Raw genomic sequence first — 23,611 nt, forward strand, 5'->3', positions numbered from 1 at the left:
ATATAAGACTTAAATTTTTTTCTAGTATTTTTGCAGAGGATTACACTACAAACTATTAAATAGGATAAGTTAAAATGAAATTCATAGAAAAGTAAAATCTTTATACTAATGATTTTATCATACAATAGTAAGTTATCATCAAGATAAACTGTAAAAATATATCTCAATGTCCTATTTTATTTTAAGTTTACATTTTATTAGCACCTGTGTTTCACCTTTATTGAAAATGAAAAGGTCAAGATACATCAGCAAATGTACTCATATTAAAAGTCCAGAGCAGAGGAAAAATTACTCCACCAAGATATACAAATCACCTAGAAAAGCAATCTAACAGAGATGAATTACTTTAACAAAAACTATTTTATATTGAAAATATTGTATAACAGCATAAATTTGCCTCAGTACAAATGATAGAAGGATAATAAAAGAAAGTGTCAAAATCAAGAAAAATAACTGATACAAAAATCACATAATTATTACTGTAATGCAGTTTATGTCAATACCAAAGCCAGGTTTGTTTTATTACATTTTCTAACTTTCAGACAGTAGCAGGGAAAGCCACACTGGTGTGAGCTAACTTCAATTTCTTGTGATTTTTTTTAATCTAATGCTAGTTTCAAAAGTAATAAAATATTCTTTTTTTTCCCCCTCATGGTAGAATTTAGAAAAGAGAGGGAAAGTATTTCATTTTACCTCTGTTCTGTACTGGCTTCTCATGAACTTGCTTTGAACTTTCAAATTTATCATCCCAATTTCACTAAAAACTTACTGAGTCACCATCTCCTGTTCAGAATTAGAGCTATGGAAAATGGAAGAAAATAATCTCCAGGTAAAATGAACATCAGGAGGAAATTAGTACTCCTACATTCCCTAAAATATTTGGGAGAGTTTTTCTCAAGTCAAAAGGAAACATAAAAGTCGACCTAATGTTCTACATTAGCAAGCTGGGGGGTGGGGTGCTCGGAGTACACAGATGCTGCCTAGCATCATATGAAAAGACAGAATGAGACACAGTGATAATTACATCCTTTGAAAGAATTATTATTTAACCTATCAATCTTTTCATCAATTTTATCTCTATCTTCCCTAAAGTCAAAAGCATGATGAGAAATCATAATGGTTCCTTTCAGCATTTAAAGAACATTGACAGGCTCTGACAACAAAATTAAAATCAAGGTTACCTGAAGTGGGAGGGATGGCAGAGACTACAGGGTGGGGTGGAAGTACGGGGTGGGAGGGAAGAGATTGTATGGACTATGGTAGAGGGCCCTTTGGTGAGAGATGTGGTCTGGTAACATTGTCTTCCCAAAGCCTATAAACATTCACATTCATGAACTAATGTTATCTCAATGACTTAATAATGTTTTTAAATTAAAATATAAATTTCTTTTAAAAAACCATTGAGATGAGTGGCTTTATTTCAGTAATGAATGTCCCATTATTTGAAAAATCAATTTTAAAATACACTGTCCTTTGAAAGTGATTTAAGTCACTGTCATTCATTTTGCGAGACATCCACAAACCTCCTTGGTAGCCAGAAGATACCCATCCTTCCCATGTCCTTATTAAGAGAGAGATTCCAGCCTGGAATAGAACCAGAATAGGGGTGCACCCACAGACTGGGAGAGGGTATTAACCCTTTATCACTCATAATATAAGAGGTTCATATCCAAGATACATAAAGCACTCGAAGAACTTTACAAAAAAATAAGCAACCAACCTTATCAAAACAACGAGGGGGAAAGATGGACAGATACTTTCTCAAAGAAGACATACAGATGGCCAAAAGGTACATAGAAGAAAATGCTCTGCATCACTTGTCATCAGGGAAATGCAAATTGGAACAATAATATTAGATATTATCTCACACCAGTGAGACTGGCATACATCACAAAGATCAAAAACAGTGTTGGCATGGGTGTAGGGAAAAGGGGACCTGGTGGGAATGCATTCAATACCCGTAGGAATGTCGGTGGATCCTGCGCTTTGGGAAAACAACATGGACACTTCTCAAAAACCTTGAAACTGGTCACCGGCTCCAGATCCCATGGCTGCCTCTCCCGGAAGGGAGCATAAAATGAGACCCCATAACCATGCCACCAGACTCCGCACCAGGCTGTTTTCACTCAGGGCACTCCAGCCGACCTCCACAATCCAATGCAAAAGCGGCTGCATGACACATCATAAGACATTCCCTACCCATTCTCCATAATTGCCACACCATATTTGATGGGTTCAGATAGTAGGCAACAAATCATAGAGGGAAATATACATATGCATATATACATATTTTCAGATTATATATACCAAAGCTCATATCACCCAAAATTTAACAACATGTTAGTGATTCCGTATAGAGTGTCTTAATGGCTCCTGCCAAAATAGAACAATCTTCACACCGTTTCCTATAAGAACACTTTTCTGTAAACATGTTCAGCTGTTCTTCATAACAGACAATACAAAATATATTCCTTAGCTTGTGTTTTGGGACAGGGATTGGGGTTTGGGATGGAAACATCCCGAATTTGGTTGTGGGAAGGTGTAATGGTGGTGGGATTGGTGTTTGAATATTAAATGTAATCAAATATTGTCAACTAACTTATAACATAAAAAAAAAAATTTTAAAACCTAGGAGCTGGAGCAAAAGCACAGTGGGTAGGGCTTTTGCTTTGCATGTGGCCAACCCAAGTTTGAATTCCAGCATCCCATATGGTCCCCTGAGCACTGCCAGGAATAACCCCTGTGCATCACCAAGTGTGGCCCAAAAAGCAAAAAAAAAAGTAAAAAGAAAAAAAACCTAGAAACTGAACTTGTACTTCTTGACATCAACCTCAAGGGCCAAAAGAATCTACTCAGAAAAGACATTTGCAACCCTATGTTCATTGCAGCACTATCACAATAGTCAAAATCTGGGCACAGCATAAGAACAAATGATGTGATAAAGAGACTGTGGTACATATACACAATCAATGCTACTCGGCTGTAAGAAAAGACAAAATCATGCAATTCACAGCTACTTAGATGGATCTGGAGTATCATGCTGAGTTGATGTTAGTCAGAAGGAGAGGGGCAGATGCAAAATGAGCTCTCACATATGTGGGATATAAAGAAACATGGTAGGAAAAAAAGCAGATGCACAGAAGAAACAGTGAGAACTGGTTTCCAGTAAAGCGGCTCCCCACAGGGGAGAATAGAGGGTGGGGGGTGTGCAGGGACAATGGAGGAGGGAGGTGGATACTTCGGTGGAAGATGTGGTACTGGAATTTTTATGGATGAAACCATACTACTTGCAGTTTTATAAGCCACATTGCTTTTTAAAAAATTAAGAATATGAGTGTGATAGCAGAAAGGGATCAATATAAGCACAACTGTACTGATTCCTATTTTACAGAATTCCAGTAGGCAGAATAAACTCCTTAAGGAAGACCTGCTCTCTTGGCATATCAGAAGCAAACTATGTATCTGACTGGCTTGTCACCCTAGTGCACCTGATGAACACAGGCATGGGGATTTTCATGAAGGTGGGAGACCAAAGGGCCACAGTGCTGAAGGAATTGGGAGAGGGTGGCTGGTGCTACAGCCACCACCTTAGCAGGACAAGTAATGCAGTACTGACCATGCATGATCAGCAGGCAGAGGACTCCCACTTCTCCAGAATTCGAGTGAGCTCCTTCACGGCAGAGCTCCTTCACGCCCAGCATTGTCTGCTGAGGCTGGGTGCTGTGATCAGACAGTGAAATCCAGTGATGCTGGCTGGCAGCGTGTGGTAGGCTGAGTCCCCTCTGCTGACACTAGCACATCCAGGGAGAGATGCTAAGCTGTTCAAACTCCAGCACACTAAAGCTCTGCTTAGAGGAGGGTATAGTGGCACATACCACTGCTCAGGCTGGTACCTGGTCCAGTGACGAGGGGAGAGATCCTATTTTAACTATCTTGTAGGATTTCTTTTTACAGAGGCTATAGCCAGCAGTGCTCAAGGACCAGGGTCCACGCCTGGCAGCTCTTCCCTGGCAAGAACACATGGTGCCTGGGTGTATCAGTGCAAGGGAGCCACAAAGAACACAGCCAGCAGTGCCCAGGGGTGCCAAGGACTGAGCTTCAGGCCCTTGCACAGGTTCATAACATGCTCAACCACATGAGTTGCCTCTCAGGCACAGCAAGGATTTCATGGTCCTGGTGGCCTTCCTCCACAAAAAATATTAACTCAAGAACCCCACTCCAAGGCGCCTCTCTCCTTGTCACCCCCACAAACAAGTATTACCAAGTTCAAGTGTTACCAAGCAAGGCCCCCATATCCTTTAAGCTTCTTTTGGGGTGATGAGAAAAATAACAGTAAAATTATTCATCATTTGCCTATGATACACTATTATACAAAATCCTTGAGACTCCTCAAAAGTACTGGAAATAATAAATAAATATGGAAAGGGGATTATATCAATATACAAAAAAAGAAGGAAAAAATGGTTACATTTCTATATGCAAACAACAAGGAAAGAAATACAACAATCTCACAATCACATAAAAAACAATAAAATACCTGGGGGAAAATTTAACCCAGGTGAAAGACCCACACACACAAGGAAAACCACACGTTACTGTCAAACCAAGAGAAGACAACACAAATAAAAGGACAGGATTACATCAAATGTTCCCGGTATGGAAGGAAAAACATTGCTTCAAAAGTGGCAGTTTCAGATGCATAAGTCCTTCACTCCCTTTTTAAGGTGATTCTTAGGTATCTGATGCTTTTGAACACGATTTCAAATAGAACATGCCTTTTAAAATTTCTCTTCTAATTCATTGTCTGCATATAAACATACAACAGACTTCTGTGTATTGCTTTTGTAGCCTGCTACTGTACTACGCTGGTTTATCATTTTTAAGAGTTTTGGTTTGGGGTATTTTTTGGGGGGTGAGAGTTGGGGAGTCTCCCGAACAATGTTCAGAAGGCCGCCCTGGTGACTCTCAGCTAACCAAGCTGGGAGTTCAATGCAACGGCTGAGAATGTGGCGCTACTGTGGAGCCCCAGGCCTCCTGGCAGTGCTGGACACCTCCAGGCCCACACCCACAAGTGTCCAGCAGTCTCTGGGTCTGCACTCAGCGATGCTCAGGGGACCAAGTGGTATCAGGAATTTCCCCAACCACTGTAGTATCTCCAGGCCCCTTTCTACTAGTTTTTTATTGGTGTTTTTAGGGTTTTCTAGGAATATTATCTTGTCATCTATAAATAATGACTGTTTAACTTAATATCAGAAAAATGCAAATTAAAATGACAATGAGATATCATCTGACACTAGTGAAAATGGTGAGCACATATAATTTTGTGCACAGGTGTAAAGAGAACTTTCAAACTCTACTGGAAGTGTCAATTGGTGCAACCTCTCTAATAAATGGTACAGTGAGCTCTTGAAAGTTTAAAACCAGAGGAGAACCCAAGAGCGGCAGCACATGAACGGCTCCTCCGCTCCTAAAAGACTATGATCCCGAGGCCTAATGACTTCTTTCAGCACCCAGCAGCCTCTTGTAGAAATTCCTCTAGACTGTGAACTAAGCTACAGCCCCATGCCGGCCCGGGAGGGGAAAAGTTTTTCTCTCCTGACCTTTCCTTTCCCAGCGGCGTGGTGACCACCATCTTATGGAGCCCACTAAGGGGAGGTACGAGCTTGCAGTGTTCCTTAAAGACTATGATCCTAGAGGACTACTAACCAATTTTGGCACCAGTGGCTTCATACAGAAATGCATCTAGACTGTGAACTGAGCTAAAATATTAGAAATCCAAAACTGCGTGGCCCCTGTTGCTCATATATTGAGCTCATATATTCTTCATTCTCAGCAATGGAAAATAAATTATCAAATGATGCCTTTTCAGCAGGTTTGATTGTTGGGGGAAAATTCCAAATAATAATAGTGAGTTTTCTGTTGAAATATTGAATGTATTCAAAGTATAGAGAGAATAAAGTGAGGATCATTATCCACACAGGTTGGGGGTGGGTGGGATGGCGGGTATACCGGGGTTCTTGGTGGGGGAACATGTGCACTGGTGAAGGGATGGGGGTCTGATCATTGAGTGACTGAGAATTGAACCTGAAAGCTTTGTAACTTTTTTCATGGTGATTCAATAATAAAAATGAAAAAAAAAAAGAAAGTTTAAAACCAGAGGTCAAGGGGAATGCATGCCTTACATTGGAGGCCCTGGGTTCAATCCCCCACACTGCATGGTTCCCCAAGCAGACCCACACTACGGAGCTCAGCATCACCAGGAAGGGCCCCAAGGCCCGCCATATATTAAGGTTGAGACACCCTCCTCCTGCAAAGAAACTAAGAATATATATGATCCAACAATACTATTCCTTGGTAATCATCCCAGGAATGCGAAAATACTCATTTGAAAAGATATATGCACCCTTACGCTCGTGGTACCATATACACAAAATGTCAGACATGAAATCAACACAAATGCACAATGACAGATGACTTGATAATGAAGTTGTGTCACGTACACTCAACAGAATTCTAGTCACTTCATTTAAAAGGCAAACTCCTGCCTTTTACAACAGACTGGGTGGAACCTGAGGTGATTATGTTAGGTGAAATAAATCAGAAAGCAAGAAACAATTACTGGATCGTATGTCTCAGATGAGGAGTATAAATAATGAAAGTAAACAAACGAAATACAACAATTTTCAGATGCTGTGAAAAAATAATGATGGTTGCCAGAGGGAAGGGAGGAGGGAGGAAGAAAAAGGAGACCATCTGAACTTGTTGATGTGCATGTGGTAATGCATAAACATCCAGAGATGAGAAGTTAAAATTCCTAAATTTATACAGTACTGTAAACCAATGATACCCTAATAAATTTTTATTTAATAAAATACAAGTAGGATAAGCAAAAGAGAATTCCACACAAGGATCAGAGTATAAGCTAAGGTTCCCCCTGAGAAATGGATAGCCTAATTTACTTTCTACAGATCGCTAAGGCATTCCTAATAAGCTAGGACATCCCATAGTATCTAGAGGGAAAGTTGACATTATAGAGAGAGTCATTCAGCATTCATGAATATTTATTGCTCAACTACCAAGTGTTAAACACTCTGCTCAGTTCTAGAAATTCAGAATGCAAACAGGATCCCATTGGCACCTTATATTTATGTAAGACAAAACCTGAAAATAGTAAAGTAGCCATGAACCTCACACCTCCGGAGTCTGTTTCTCAGGTTTTTCCCTCTGCTAGAGCACACTTTCCTACTGATACCAATTCATCTCACAGAACTCAAACCAAACGCCACCCCCTGCGGTAATTATCCCAGATTATCTTTAACATCCTGGTACAGCTTCCCCTGACCCCTCTGTGTCCCTTCTTATGTCTCTTTGCAGACTATAATTATGTTTTCAATTGCCTCCCCTCTTTCTTGTATTCTGTGGCTCCTTTGAGGTCAGAATCCTGTGTCTATTTGTTTTGTTTTGCAGTGTTTGATATGCTGATAATACTCAAAAAAGTATATGTTTATATATAATAATATGTGAGCCCAAGGGCTGAGAACCCCAAAACCTTATAGTCCCCTTGAATGCTGCCAGGAGAAACCCCCAAGCACTGAACCTGAAAGGAAGTCCCAAGCACCAGCAGTATGACCCCAAAAACAACCCCACTAAATAAACAACTAAATAAATAAAATATGTGGTCCTATTGGTAAAGACACTGACTAACATAGACTTATTTCTTAAATCTTAGACAAAACAACCCTGAAAACACTAACACATATTAAAAGACTTTAGTTTAAAATGGCTCGTTATAATTTCATCCCTCTGAAAGCTAACATCCTTCAAAGAGAGTTACCTTATATTGGTTCCAGACATTCAAGCATTATTTCACTCATTTCAATTTTATATTACTTTATTAAACTAAAAAAAAGCCTCTTAAAATTAAATTTTCCTTTAAGCATTTCCCCCAAAATAAATACCAGCATAAAAGATCTATACCTTGGAAGGATCATATCTTCTGAGTGTTTCTAAAAGTTCTGGAATTTTTATTCTTGTCTCTTCTTCACAGAAGAAAATCCATGATGAATTTCTGCTGTATGTCGCAGAAAACCTAACAAAAAGAAAACAGATAATATTAATCATTCCTATGAGTTTATAGTAAGGTTTAAAATTGAGAAGTCAGAAATTACTAATGTTCCATAAAATATCAAGTATTCTTAGATTCTTTCCATAACTAAAGAAGTTGAGGAAACATCATTTCCAAATACAAAATTATTGCCATTTTATCTTTTAAGAGTGAAATCAGGGGCTGGAGAGATAGCACAGCGGGTAGGGCGTTTGCCTTGCACGCGGCCGACCCAGGTTCAAATCCCAGCATCCCATATGGTCCCCTGAGCACGGCCAGGGGTAATTCCTGAGTGCAGAGCCAGGAGTAACCCCTGTGCATCGCCAGGTGTGACCCAAAAAGCAAAAAAAAAAAAAAAAAAGAGTGAAATCAGCAATCACCAAGAAACTTTATTAATACAGTCATCATAAAAAGTAGAGTTCAAAGCTTTATAACTTTCCACATGGTGATTCTATAAAAGAAAAATTAAAAATAAATAAATAAATAAATAAATAAAAATAAAAAAATTATTTAAACCCCCCCCAAAAAAAGTAGAGTTCAAGTAGATCTTACTTCTGGCCTCTGTAAAAACACAGCCTTCTAGTAAGAAAAATAAATGGCATGAGTATTCAGGGATAAATGTCAATAATTTACACATTCTGTGTTCAACATACTGTGGTAACAATGGAAGTATCGTCCAGGCACCCTCCTGTTTGGCCAGCTGATGAAGGAGGAGAACACTGGGGCATTCCTGAAGAAACAATTATTAAAAAAGAGAAATAAGTGGAAATATAGTTTTTCATTCCAATTAAAATTTAAAAATTCCTTTCTCTTCACCTTTCTTCACACCTTTCTTCCTTCTTTTCTTTAGAAGGGCTTCAACTAAACCTCCGCTCCTCCTCCACCCCAGCACCGAACAGTGCCTCCAGAAGTTACCCTGAGATGCACAGTTAAAAGGAAACAGAAACTTAAAAGCCTCAAGTAGTCAGGGATAATTCCCGGGCACAGAAATAGTTCTTACACAACACAAGCAGTATACAGAAAATAGAACTGTTTGGCTAATCAATAAGATATAATATCCCACTTGTTTCATGTGAAAAAAGAAATAATTTCTAAGTATCTTAAAAACACTATAACAATAAGAATAATCTTGCCTCATGATCAGAAATACAATCCTGAATTATTCAAGAAACAACAGTAACCACAGAAGGATGAAATTTCAAAATGCATAAACGTGGCAGGAATTAAACAGAGGATGAATAAACTTATGGATGAAATAAAAAATGTATGAACATAGGAACAACTACATAATGATATACACATGCATGTATGCATACTTTTATTTGTATATATGCATATATATAAAACAATGAAACCAATATACAAGCATGTATGGCCACACATACATGACAAAATACAAAGATTAGTATTTTTTCACACTAGAAATGTTAGACTTTGAAGTGAAGCTCTATTCGGTATATTGTAAGTTGTTAAAAGTCAGCAATCGAATGTGCTTGTACACCCCACCCTTCAACAAACGTTGTGTATTCTCTGTGATTGATACTAATGTCCTCTTAAATATTGCAATTAGAAACCCTAAGAGTAAATGCCTAAGAATATGAACTATTACTGCAATAATGTAGACTCATACCAGTCTTAAAGATGAGGTAACTTTCTCTTTTAGGAAAATAATGTTTATATATATATTTTTAATCTTTGGAATTGAATATTATATAAATTTTTTTACCCTATACAGCATTTATTTTCAACTTCCACAATTACTAAATATATAAAAAAAACAGTAATCAAAGTCAAATCAGACTAACACCATGGAATGTTAGAAAAAGCAAAACTAAAGGTTGGATAGCATTTACTCAATAAAGAGCAGGGTTTTCTGACTGTTGTTTCTGAATTATGCAGCAATTTCCATTGTCTCTTGAAAAATTTATATGTAAATATTCATACTCATGAGGGATTATCTAAGAACAAAAATCATGTGTGAAGAAAATGAATAACATTAATATTTGCATAAAACTGCATTGGGGAAGCATGCTAATATGAACTAGTGAAAAAACACCAGCAAATACTAAGGAATGCTTTATTTTAAAAGTAGAAAATGAACTACATAGCAACTGAAATTACTGTAATAAAGATTCTGTGACAATGGAATTATTTTAATGTTAAATGGAAAAGCACACATGCATCCAACTACGTGATACAAATTCAGATACAAACTGAGACTGGAAAGAAACTAGGAAAATAAGATTACTTTTGTGAAGATGACAAAATGATTACATAGCGGAGCAGAGAGCTAGTAAAGACGTTGTGGGGCTTGCTTTGCAGATGGCCAGCCCTGATTCATTCCCCAGCACCCCATGGCCCCCAAGCACTGCTGGTGCAGTGCTGGAGGCCCCCAAACACCAGCAGCCATGGTTCCCGAGGCCCCAAGTACTGCTGCTGTGGTCAGGTAAATCCCCCGTACCGCACAACCCAAGCATCACTGTTTGTTCAGGTCCTTGCATCGAACTGCCAGTCAGGCTGGTCAAGAATTTCCAGGAGATGTGGGACCAGCTTCCGGCCAAAACAGTTGTTCCATATATGTTCTAAAAACCCCATAGTGAAGTAAAGCACAGTTTACTTTAAAAAAATTTTTTTTGAGAGAAAATGAATCCAAGTCAAAACTTCTTCTACCAAACAAGTAATACCTTTTATATTTATAGGAAATAAACAAGTGATGTCAACAGGTATTACACCTGGAAACTGAACCTCAGTGAAAGGAAATGTGAGGGCAGTTTCCTGGCAGTGACACAAACACAAACTCACAAATAACTTCTGTTAGAACAATAAATAAAAGTGTACCGATCAAAAAGGGAGGAAAAAGTGTAGCAGGCAAAGCGTCAGTCAGCATAAAGCAGGAATTAAATTCAAGACTGAAATAAAATCTATGGATTCCTAGCAGATCATAACCATCACATCTCCATTAGTTGTGGTTTATTAAATCATATGCCTGGATTTCACACTTGCTTCAGTTGGAGAACACAAAAATAGCAAGCAAATTTTCCCTATCCCTAAATCTCAAATTCAGAACATTTCAAAAAACTAATGCGCTGATAACTATCTCCACAGGTGTCTGAATACAGGAGGGAGGAGGGGGCAAGAGCAACAGTGAAGCAGGTAGGGTGCTTGCCCTCCATGCCAGCAACCCAGGTTTGATTCCTGACACCACATATGATCCCCCAAGCCCCACCAGGAATGATCCTTGAATGCAGAGTCAAGTCTAAGTTCTGAATGCCACCAGATATAGAACACACACACACACACACACACACACACACACACAAAGGTTCTACCCTGACACTCAGAATACTGGCCCTGCCTGATTAATTCTTGATGAAGTCAACATCAGTTAACTTTCTTCTTTCTGGACTGGAGAGATGGCACAGTGGGTATGGTGTTTGCCTTGCACGTGGCCAACCCGGGTTCGATTCCTCCATCCCTCTCAAAGAACCTGGAAAGCTACGGAGAGTATCCCGCCCGCATGGCAGAGCCTGGCAAGCTACCCAAGGTGTAATCTATATGCCAAAAACAGTAACCACAAGTCTCACAATGAGATGTTACTGGTGCCTGCTTGAGCAAATCGATGAACAACAGGATGACAGTGCTACAGTGCTGTTCTTTCTATCTGGTCTAACACCACTGCAAGATTCAGACCTCCTTTGAGAAGGTGCTCAAACACAGAGCATGTTCCTTTTTTTTTTTTGCTTTTTGGTCATACCTGGCAATTCACAGGGGTTACTCCTGGCTCTGCATTCAGAAATTACTCCTGGTGGTACTCAGGGGACATCCCAGGGTTGCTGGGAATCGAACCCAGGTCAGCAGTGTGCAAGACAAATGCCCTACCCGCTGTGCTATCACTCCAGCCCCAGGGCATGTTTTTTTAATAGGCAAAGAGATAAATGATTAATGAGCTACAGGGTAAAAAAAAATAAGAGTAAAAAATATATACTACAAGAGCCATCTGGAATAAACTTTCCTAGAGTAAAGACACTTAAGCTTGCTTGCTGTCAAGCTAACTGAGACCTACGTAGTATCAGGATTACTGTACAGTAACTGATATTGTACCAGTATTTCAGAAACCAGATACTGCTTCAAGCATAAAGGCAAGATAAAACTCTATCCGTAATGGGTGAATGAAATAACAGAAGCAAGCATAAAGGGTATAAAAATTCAAGTAATCCAGGGAAATAATCCTGACAAGAAGTAAGGACTAAGCACCACAGGATGTGGTGCCAAACAAATCAAAGCAAAGCAAAATTCTAATAAGCAAATGTGGGTAAATAAAAGTAATCAAGGAGCTGGAGCAATAGCACAGTGGGCAGGGCATTTGCCTTGCATGCAGCCGACCCAGGTTCAATTCCCAGCATCCCATACGGTCCCCTGAGTACCGCCAAGAGTAATTCCTGAGTGCAAAGCCAGGAGTAACCCTTGTGCAATGCCAGGTGTGACCCCAAAAGCACTGTATCATTATATCACTGTCATCCCATTGTTCATCGATTTGTTCAAGCGGGCACCAGTAATGTCTCCATTGTGAGACTTTTTGTTACTGTTTTTGGCATATCAAATATGCCACAGGTAGCTTACCAGGCTCTGCCGTGTGGGCAAGATACTCTCGGTAGCTTGCTGGGCTCTCCAAGAGGGGTGGAGAAATTGAACCTGAGTTGGCCAAAAAGCAAAAAAAAAAAAAAAAAAAAAAAGCAAAAAATAAATGAAAAACGGAATCAAAAATAAAAACGGTGACAACAATGATTTAAATGCTTATGTTAACTCTAGTTGTCTCATCAAATAAAAGTTATTTTCATCAAAGCATCTATTGGTACCCTAGTAAGAACTCTGAAGTCAGAAAACCTACTTCCTTTGAATACAATTTCTTTCAAAGAATATACTTATCTTTAAAGCCAGTAATAGTTACTGAGAACAAACAAATTCAAAACCAATACTCTAACTCATTTCCAGGCTCTCATCACCTTCACTGGGGAAAACAGGTCTGCCTCTATAATGAGGATTCTAAAAGTACTTTGAGAATGGAAAGTCCATTACTCACCATACAGAGGTAAAATTATAAGATTTTACAACTAGAAATATTAATAGTTTAAAACAAACATTATTTACATCGATGAATATTTAAAATTAAGCCACTTTAATGGTTCTGCTTCTTTCTAGAAAACATACAACTCATTTAACACCGTACTGCTGGCCATTCCCTTGTCAAGAGATTGTGTCTCAATATTTGCGAGTTGTCCATGCCTTAATGTAAAATATAAATCTAGCAGCACACAAGTTTATGGTCTAATGCACTCTCATTACTCAGACCAACTACTAAAATGAAAACGCAAAAGCCAGGACATTTGTTGAGAATTAGGTAAAGGTTCTAAAAGACTGAATTCTGGTTAAAGACTGTATTTTCAAATTCCAACTATTATATAACCCTTAGGCATTGAACTGAGCTTTCAGATAAAAAATAAATCATGATGAAAATTAACATCTGTTTATTATTATAATTTCTTCCGTAAGAAGTAGATATATGAGGAAAATAATAAAGTATAATATGCTACTTGGAACATATATGAGACAGATTCACTAGACTTTAAAAGTATCATACTTATTTATGGTCAGTTGATTACATATGATGTGGTAATAACATGGAGTCTTTATTTAAAGAATAAAATTTTCCAGATACCTGGCTTTATCATTAACTGTCCCTTCTCAGCAAGAGAAAATCTTACCTCATCACCTATAAAATGTACTTTTAGGTTATGCATTTTGAAAGACAATACTAAGTACACTTTTAGAGCTCGTATAAATCTGTTTTAACTAATCATTCACTCATTCACCTAGGGCAATGATGCCTGGCAGACCCAACTCTACAGGCCAAGTACTTCCCTCGGAAACCTTGCTCTCCCCTTCATCTGTCTGTGGCTCTGTCAGCTCGTATGTAATAAGGAGTAACAACAGTCCTGGAACCTGACACATACTGAGTCCATGGGATAAAAATATCCGTATGAATATTGCACCATCCACCATTTTTTCGGGAGACTTTTTGGGTCACACCCAGCAAAAAACTTTCTGCGAAGATGCACAAAGGAATCAGTTATCAGGAAGGTGGAAATTCTGCCAGTACTTAAATAAAGTTCATACCACAAAAGAAGGCAGTATACTTAGGAGTGTCTATTCTCTTCAAAAGCTCTTCGCTGGGGAGGGGGTGCAGAGAATGGTCTATGCAACTCTGCTGACTTCATTTAGTCTAAAGCAGAAAATGTAACCCACCATCTACCATAAATATAACAACACCATCCCTCCTGCAGACAAAAAAAAAAAAAAGGCAAAAAAAAACCAAGCAAGCAAAACCCTTATAAGCACTTCTGAATCAGGTTTTCTGGTTTGCAGATTGCCTCAAACACAGAGCCATCTTGCATCTGTGATTGTGTCCACATCTCAGGTCTGCCTTTGTCCAAACTCTGTCCTTCCCTTCCCTCCCGACACTCACGGTGATGCCCCAGAAACACAGCCCTTACTCTGTGTTTCGGTTAAACCTCATACTCTTCCAAACTGGGCCCACCTCAACCTACTTTAAAACAAAAACCAAAAATCATTACAATGATACTTTTATCTTCACTCCTTTTCTATTGTTTCATTAAGCTATCATAGCTTACTTTCATACTAAATGTGTAATTGCCAGTACGCCCACCGGCAAGTCCCAGTACCCTCTACCACTGCAATCCAGCTCCTTTATTATTTACAATCTAATCTTTTTTTTTTTTTGGTTTTTGGGTCACACCCGACGATGCACAGGGGTTATTCCTGGCTCTTCACTCAGGAATTACCCCTGGCGGTGCTCAGGGGACCATATGGGATGCTGGGATTCGAACCCGGGTCAGCCGCGTGCAAGGCAAACACCCTACCCGCTGTGCTATCGCTCCAGCCCCTACAATCTAATCTCTGACATAGATTATTTTCATTTTTTGTGGATGGGGGTTGTTGGTATTGTTTGGGAGCCACACCTGGCAGTGCTCGGGATATTCCCAGCATGCACAGGGCCAAGGACAGGACATGGGCCTTCTTCATGCAGAATATTCATTAGCTTACTGGTCCCACTAATCATTTTGAAACTGCTCTGGAGGACAACAACAGTGTCCATAATTCTAGGCATGTAGTAGGCACTTCCTAAACTTCTGAGGCTAGAGTGTATGTAACTACCGAGTCTAAAATCTCCCTGGATACAAACTGCAGGCCAAGCTCCCCAAAGAGAAAAAGACCTTCCAAAGACAGACTCTCCACAGACTCTCCCTCAGTTTTCACCACAGATGACTGGCCACAGTTCCACAGAGTAGGAGTTTCATACAAACATCCACTCAAGAAGGATTATTTTCAAGTTCAAGACAGAAAGTCAAGGGGGCAGAGCAATAGTACAAGATGTAGGGTACTTGCCTTGCACGTGGCTGACCCAGGTTTGATCCTTAGGCATCCTATATGGTCTTCTGTGCACTGCCAAGTGTAATTCCTGAGTACAATTCAGGAGTAACCCCTGAGCAACACTGGATGTGGTCCAAAACCAAACAAGCAAAAGTCAAAAGTCAAAATATAGGGTGTGTGTGTGTATGTGTGTGTGTGTGTGTGTGTGTGTGTTTGTGTCTTTAGGCCACATCTAATGGTGCTTGGGGTTTACTCCTGGTTCTACACTCAGGGATCACTCCTGACACATGAGACCCTAGGGAGTGCTGGAAATCAAAGCCAGTCAACCATGTGCAAGGCAAGTGCCCAAACTGAGCTATCTCCAGTCTCACCTGCAGCTGCTGTACAATTCATGAGCATCTGAAATAAAATACAGGGCCAGGGAGACGGCTCACAGGGCTGGATGTGTGGGAGCCCCAGGTTTGGTCCCTGGCACCACAGGGTCTCCTGAGCAGTTCTAGATACACTCTATGCCCCCACCCCCCAAAAAATCCACTTATTTTGAAATTATAATTTCTGCTACATGATGCAGTATGCTACATGATGCAGGCAAAGGAAAGAAATAACTATATTATTAAATAGTTATCATCTACCTTACCGTTTAAAGGACCAGAATGTCATTTCATAATTCTTTCTAACTTTTTGCAACACCATAATCAAGAATGGCATAACTTGTTGGACCACTGATGACAACAGGTAACCATAATCTTTCAGGCAATTATAAACTATGTTATAAAACTTCAGAGGTGACTTTTGGAACAACTTACAATGGCCCAAGTCATTTTAGAAAACAGTTTCATCACTTTAATAGCACTCCAAGAACAGTAATAAATTCCAGATAAGAAAGTTAGCTCAGGTTCTTGCTTTTATATTCACGTTAGAAAAAAGAAAAATGTTTCTGTTTTTAATAAAACCACATTTTAACACCTTGAGGCAAAACAGGCTCAGGCAATGAGTTTCAGAGGCAAAGAGAACAGCGAGAAGCAGATGCAGAATCACAGAAACCATTAAATTTTTGCACCTTAATTTTTGGCAGATTTTGTAGGCAAGTGCAACCCGACAGGAGTAATGAATAAATAAACAGCAGTTCTAGACATCTGGCAGTGTGGGAGGAATAGATATTTTGAGCTATCAGATAAATATTCAAATGGCGAAAATGACTGCCAATTCTTCCCTCACCAAAACAACTACTGTGAATGCTCATGGTGGACAATCTAGAGGGGACACAATGGCGAGCTGCGGCCGGAGAAACAGTACAGTGGACAGGAGACCTCCCTTGAAGAGGGCTCATCAGAGTACAATCCCCATCACCCCCCCCCCTCAGCACTGCCAAGAGTGATCTCTGAGTGCCGAGCCAGGGTAGTAAGGCCTGAGCACCACCAGGTATAGCCCCCAAACCAAACCAAAACGAACAGCAAGCTGAAGACTTCACAGTTGAGGTCATTGTGACCCAGAACCCAGACGACCTGCTCCAGTCAGGGAGAAGCATACACACCCCAGGAGAGAGTGTGACGGCACTGGGCTGGGCTTCCAGTCGAATCGAAGCATATACCCCATAAGGAGAGCAGGTGACAGCAATGGGCTGGTGGGGCTGGCCATGACAGCCGCAAAGCCGCCCTTGCTCAGCTTCTAAGGGTTGATGCCTGGCCTACCGACTCAAGAATGAGGTCAAGGGGAAGAGCCAATGTACCTGTCTTTGTAAGGGAGAAACATGAGCACAAAAATGTATAAATCTGTAACTGTACCCTCACGTTGACTCACTAATTAAAAATAAACTATTAATATAAAAAAGAATGAATTTTAAAAAAACACTAAAATTACCAAACCACTAAAAAAATAAATAAATAACTTGGATCCTCCCACAAGCTTTGAAGAGGGCTATTAAAAAAAAAAAAATGAGGTCACTTCTTTTTCTAACTTTTTATAAATTAAAGTACTATAACTAGAAATTCTTTGCTTTGGGGGCCATACCCTGCAAGGCTCAGAGGTTACTCGGGCTCTGCACTCAGGAATTACTCATGGCAGCTTTCGGGGGACCATATGCGTTGCCAAGCAACGAACCTGGGTCAGTGGCATGCAAGGCAAACACCCTATGCTGTTTGACAATACTGTTCAAATGATAGTTTCCCATGTACATAATTCCAATTTATTAAGACAAGTTCTAATTAAATTTAAATGAGGGCGCCAACATATCTCTTCATTCTAAGCAATGGAAAACTAATTATCAAATGCTTCCTTGGTAGTAGGGCTGTCTTTCTTGGGGGGAAACTCCAACAACAATAGTGAGTTTTGTGTTGAAATATGGAATGTAATCAAGGTAAAGAGAAGATGAAGTGAAATTCATCAGTTATAAAGTTGGGGGTGGGGGGGGCGGGGGCGGGAGGTATACTGGGGTTTTTGGTGGTGGAATATGGGCACTGGTGAAGGGATGGGTGTTTGAATATTGTATAACTGAGACATAAGCCTGAGAACTTTGTAACTTTCCACATGGTGATTCAATTAAGAAAAAATAAATAAATAAATAAATAAATAAATAAATAAATGAGGGAGCCATACCTTCCCTATAAAAGGAACTTCTCACCCCACTCCCATGTCTTGTGCATCACAGCTACCAATTTTCAGAAGTTCATGGCAGCACTCAGTACAATACCTGAGATGTGTAATCTACCTAGAAGTCCAACAACAGATTAGTGGATCATGAAGATGTGATGTATGTGTACAATGGAATACTTTGCAGCAGTAAAGAATGATAAAATCATGCAATTTATGGCGACACGGATAGAACTGGAAGACATTGTGTTCAGTAAGCCAGAAGAAGAAAGATAAACACAGGATGATACCACTTATATGTGGTATTTATAATAATTGAATGAGGAAATGCAATGGTTTAAAAGTTGGAGTGGGGGTGGGGGAAGGGAATGCCCAGATCACCTTTGATCGCAGAGTACAGGGAGGTGAAGAAAAGAAATAGAGTAAAAGTGAGGGGGAGAAGAGAGAGATGAGAAGCAACAGGGGGTCAGGGGCTAAGGGATTCAGGTACATCGTGGTGTTAAGAAATGACAGAGCTAAACAGCCAAACCACAGAGTCAACACCACCAAAATCAAGAGACCCAAACTTTAACAACCAAACTTTAAAAGGTGCCTGAAAAGAGGACAAGCTAGGGGAGTGGAGGGGAAGGAGCTGGTGGGGTACAGGGGGAGCACATGGGGGACATGGGACGGAACCTGGGGACACTGGTAGAGGGAAGCTCACAATGGCGGTGGCAGGATCGGTGCTGGAACACTGTATGTTTAAAATTCAACTATGAATAACTTTGTAAATCATGGTGCTTTCATAAAATTCTTTTAAAAGAATTTTGTGCAGATAAACCCGGAGCCGCTAAGCGCGAATCGGACCCTCTGCGGCGCTTAAAGACTTTGACTCCAAAGATGTAACACATTCGGGCATCCAGCGCAGCACCCGAGAGCAATGCATTGGGACACCAAACTGGGCTACAACTCGGTGCTGCTGGGGGTGGATTTTTTTTCCCCCCCACCCTGTCTTCCTGCATGGAAAGCAGCGGGCTGGCGGCACCATGTGGCAGGCGCCATCTTCTGATTCCAGACCCACAGGTATTCGGATTTTACTTTGGGGGCTCCCAGGAACTCATGGGAAGGGGGCGTAACCGGCACGCCCTCGGCCCAGATAAACCCGGAGCCGCTGAGCGCGAATAATCGGACCCTCTGCGCCTAAAGACTTTGAATTCAGAGACTTCTTACAGCAATGCACTGGGACTGTGAGCTGGGCTATGTAATTTCTGGCAGAATTCTCCCTGGACTTTATACAGAAATCCAAAACCGCGCGGACGCGGCAGCAGACTTAACATTTATAATTGTCAGCAATGTGAAACAGTTCCATTTGAACAGGTCTGACTTGGGGGGGAAACTCCAAATAATAACAGTAAGTTTTTGTTGAAAATATTGAAGGTTTTTAATGTAGCAGCCACCTCTGGAATGTGAACTAAGCAAAAGCCCCACGCTGGCCGACGTGGCGTGGCGTACACCATACTATGAGGCGCAGGAAGGGGGATGAGGGGGAAAAAGAAAAAAAAAAGGGGGAAAAGGAAAAAGAGAAAAAAAAAAAGAGAGAGAGAGAGAGAGTTATGTCAACTATAGTGAGTTTTGTGTTGAATTATGGAATGTAATCAAGGTAAAGAAAAAAATGAAGTGAAATTCATTAGTTATACAGTAGGGGGTAGGGGGTGGGGGCGGGGGGTATACTGGGGTTTCTGGTGGTGGAATATGGGCACTGGTGAAGGGATGGGTGTTTGAATATTGTATAACTGACATATAAACCTGAGAACTTTGTAACTTTCCACATGGTGATTTAATAAAAATTAAAAAAAAAAAAAAAAGAATTTTGTGCATCTAATGTCTGTCCCTCCCTCCCCCCTTCCTTCCTGACCCGTATGTCTCGACTTTCGTATAGGTCCAAGATCAGGCTGCCTCAATATTGCCCCCGTGTCAGTAGAGACTGACAAGAGTGAATCTCTGAAATATTAGTCATGCCACAAACTCAAGTTTTAGTCACTATGTAACATTTACAAAAACAAAAACAAAATCTGTACATAAAGAGGAAAATGACCCAGTATCAAGGATAATTGCAAATGCCAAAAACCTTTTTGGCCATTTCAACTACCAAAAAACCTTGTTAACTCAAAGACAAAATGATCTAAGCCATAACAGCTCTCTCTGGAGCATGTGAGAAAATTAAACCGTGTTAAAATTTTTGTCATAACTACAAAAGGAATGCTCAACTGGCTTCCACAGGGAAGAATTCCAAAACAAGAAAGTATATACCTTAACTTTAAGAGCAATTTCCTTAATTTGTTTCACTCCACTTATTATCACAGTAAGTAAGTGCCCAAGAAGAGGGGTTCATAGTTAATGATAGGGCTTAATTACCTGCTTTATAAGATAAAAACAATATTGCCACCTAGTGGCAATCTAAGTCACCTACTGAACAGGTTGTCCAGCAGAAAAAGAAAAGGAAATAAAAATTAAGAGTAAACAGCGGCTGGAGTGACAATACAGCAGCTAGGCTGCTTGCCTTGCATGCGGCCCACCCAGATTCAATCTCTGGCATCCTATACGGTCCCCCGAGCTTGTAAAACCATAAGTAAGCCCTGAGCACCATTGAGTGTGGCCAAAGAAATAACAGGGTTCAGGGGTGCATGCTCTGCATATGCAGTCCCTTAAACCACATGCCCTCCTGAGCACCACTGGGCATAGCACTGGGGACCCCCAACACACCAGGTGTGACCAGTGCTCCCTGGCACCATAGAGCCTGAGCAATGTTGTGCCCTCAGGCCCTACCACTAAATTATCTGGTCAAGTAGGCTGAGTATCACAGGGTGTGGCCCTGAACCTGAACCTCTGAGCACTGCTTGAGAGGCCCCCCAAAATTATACAGAGAAAAATTTAATTACAACAACTTATCAGTTAAAATATAAGTAAACACTGAACTAAACAAAAGCCTACAATACTAGAAAAACACAATATTTTAGAAAAAATGAACCTGCTTTCTAAGTTTTTTTTTTTAATTTATTTATTTTTGCTTTTTGGGTCACATTCGGTGATGCACAGGAGTTACTCCTGGCTCTGCACTCAGGAATTACTCCTGGCAGTGCTTAGGGGACCATATGGGATGCTGAGAATCAAACCTGGGGCAGCTGTGTACAAGGCAAACGCCCTACCCGCTGTACTATCACTCCAGCCCCATCCTTCCTAAGTTTTAAATGCTAAGAAAAACATGTCAATTGAAAAAATAAATAAATAGCTTAGGGCTGGGAAGATAATTCAAATGGCTGGAGCACATACTTTGCATGAGAAGCCCCTGGTTGAATCCCTGGCATCACACAGGCCCCAAACACACTGGGAGCAGCCCCTGAGCATCACTGGGTATGGCCCACAAATTGTAAACATATACATATACGGGGGTTGGGGGGAGAGAGAGAGAGTTTTACTTTGTGTCTGGCATTACCAGGTGCCATGGGGGATACAAGAGAGCAGAGTAGGTCTTGCCTCCTCCTGATCCTGAGGACAGATGACCTAAAAAACAACACTGGAGAGTCCACATGAAATACCTGATGAGCACCCAGAAAGTAGGACCAGTGGGCAAAAACCATTCAGGCTGAGAGGAAGAGACACCCCCACGGGTGACAACATGGAGCCATTAAGACACATTAATGAAGCAAAAAAAGCCAAATCCATAGAGGTAACACCGCCTAGTGCCACTCATTTTACACTGACACCTCATGCCGTAAAATCCAGATTCAGAAACTAGAATGGAGAGGGCAGTGAGGAGACCGGCAGGTGAGGCTTCGGCTCGGAAGATGAAAAAGCTCTGGAATTTGCCTGTTCAGTGTAAATGTACATGACAGTTCTGGTTCTGAAATGCACACTTAAAAATGGTTAAGATGGCAAATTCTGCAACGTGCCTTCACACACACACACACACACACACAGACACACAGAGACACACATACACATACTTGGAAAATAACATGGATTTGGGAATGTGGTTTAGCAGTACAGAGAGAGAGAGAGTAAAAAAGAAAGACTGGGCTGGGGAGATAACTCAAAGGGCTTAATGCATGTGTATATGCTTTGCATGCAGGAAGCTGGGATTCAGTCCCTGGCACCACATGGTTCCCCAGAACATCCAGGAGCAACCACATGAACTGAAGAACTGACCAGGAGGCACCCTGGAGCACCACAAAGTGTGCCCCAAATGCCAAAAAGAAAGAGAAAGAAAAATAACAAGGGTTCTCTCACCACCACTCTCTGGCAATGCTCAGGGGTTAGTTACTCCTGGCTCTCACTTCTGGTGGAGTTCAGGGAACCAAATGGGTTCCCGGAGATCAAACCTGGATCAGCTGCATGCCAGGCAAATGCCCTCCACACTGTGCTATCGCTCTAGCGCCCCCACAGTCCCAGAGAAGGCCCGCCCTGCCCCACAGCCTGCTGGGAGCTCTTGCTGACTTCCTTAGCCTGTGCCCATCTCCTCCAGCTCCTCACCCCTGCCTCTCCACCCATCTCCCCTAACTGAATGCACCCCCAGTGTCTGACTCCCTGCACTGACTCTCTCTCCTGTGTCCTCGGGTGTTCTCACAGCCACCAGAGGGATGGGTTTGAAAGGCAAACATAGACAGGTGACCCAGGTGCCAGGGACCAGAGATGTTCAATGTCCTGGATACCAAAGAAGTCTTTCTCAAAATGCCACAGAGGTCCTGTGAGAAAGGCTGAGGACTGAAGGAAGACAAACAGTTCCTCTGAGGGCAGGTCCCTTTAGGTCTTCCCAGGGCAGGACCCTATCCTGCCACCCTACCCAGGGTAGGTCCCCCATCCTGCCACCCTATGCAGGTTAGGCCCCCCATCCTGCCACCCTACACAGGGTAGGCCCCCCCATCCTGCCACCCTACACCCACCCCCGCTGTGTGTCCTTCCCATAGCGCACACCACATTCCTGCCGCTCACCTGGCTGCCTTTAGCCATTGCCCAAGAAAGCCCTCTGCCTTCTGCAGACCCAGGCCACTCTTCAACCTATCTGGAGTTAATTTTTCATTCAATCAATTTTTTATTTACATTTCATTTTTTCAGTAAGACTCCTGAACATGTACTTGATCCTCTTTTAAAAATCCCAAGAGCACAACAGAACATTGTGGACCCTGGGTAACAATGGTAAAATTAATGCAGGTCTCAAGGGCTTATATATCTTCCCTAATGGAAACTTTGCACCAATAATAAGAGATGTACCATCCCCCACCCCTAATCAGCACTCATAAATGGAACCATCTTTGATAGTACTGATTTAACCTCTTTAGATATCCAAATAAGGGGAATCATGAAGTACTTATCTTCCTTTGTCAACTTCCACCTTGCTATAAAATTGCCCATTTATGGCAATTATCCTTTCCTGGATTGTAGGTTCTTTGAATATAAGAATTAATCTCTTTTAGTTCTTGTATGCCTCTTGCA

General features: G+C 41.0%; 1 protein-coding gene across 3 annotated transcripts in view; it reads right to left on the reverse strand.

Moving 5' to 3' along the window:
- Positions 1 to 23,611, reverse strand: part of B3GLCT (beta 3-glucosyltransferase) — a 131,342-nt gene that overhangs the window by 70,039 nt on the left and 37,692 nt on the right. For all 3 annotated transcript variants that reach the window (XM_055122776.1, XM_055122768.1, XM_055122762.1), the window contains exons 5-6: positions 8,758 to 8,834; positions 7,978 to 8,089 (exon numbers count right to left, since the gene is read on the reverse strand). In XM_055122776.1, the coding sequence (XP_054978751.1) occupies positions 7,978 to 8,089; positions 8,758 to 8,834 (189 nt within the window). The remainder of the gene's footprint in view (positions 1 to 7,977; positions 8,090 to 8,757; positions 8,835 to 23,611) is intronic.

The sequence above is a fragment of the Sorex araneus genome, chromosome 1 (genome assembly GCF_027595985.1).
Source record: "Sorex araneus isolate mSorAra2 chromosome 1, mSorAra2.pri, whole genome shotgun sequence".
Taxonomy (NCBI): Eukaryota; Metazoa; Chordata; class Mammalia; order Eulipotyphla; family Soricidae; genus Sorex; species Sorex araneus.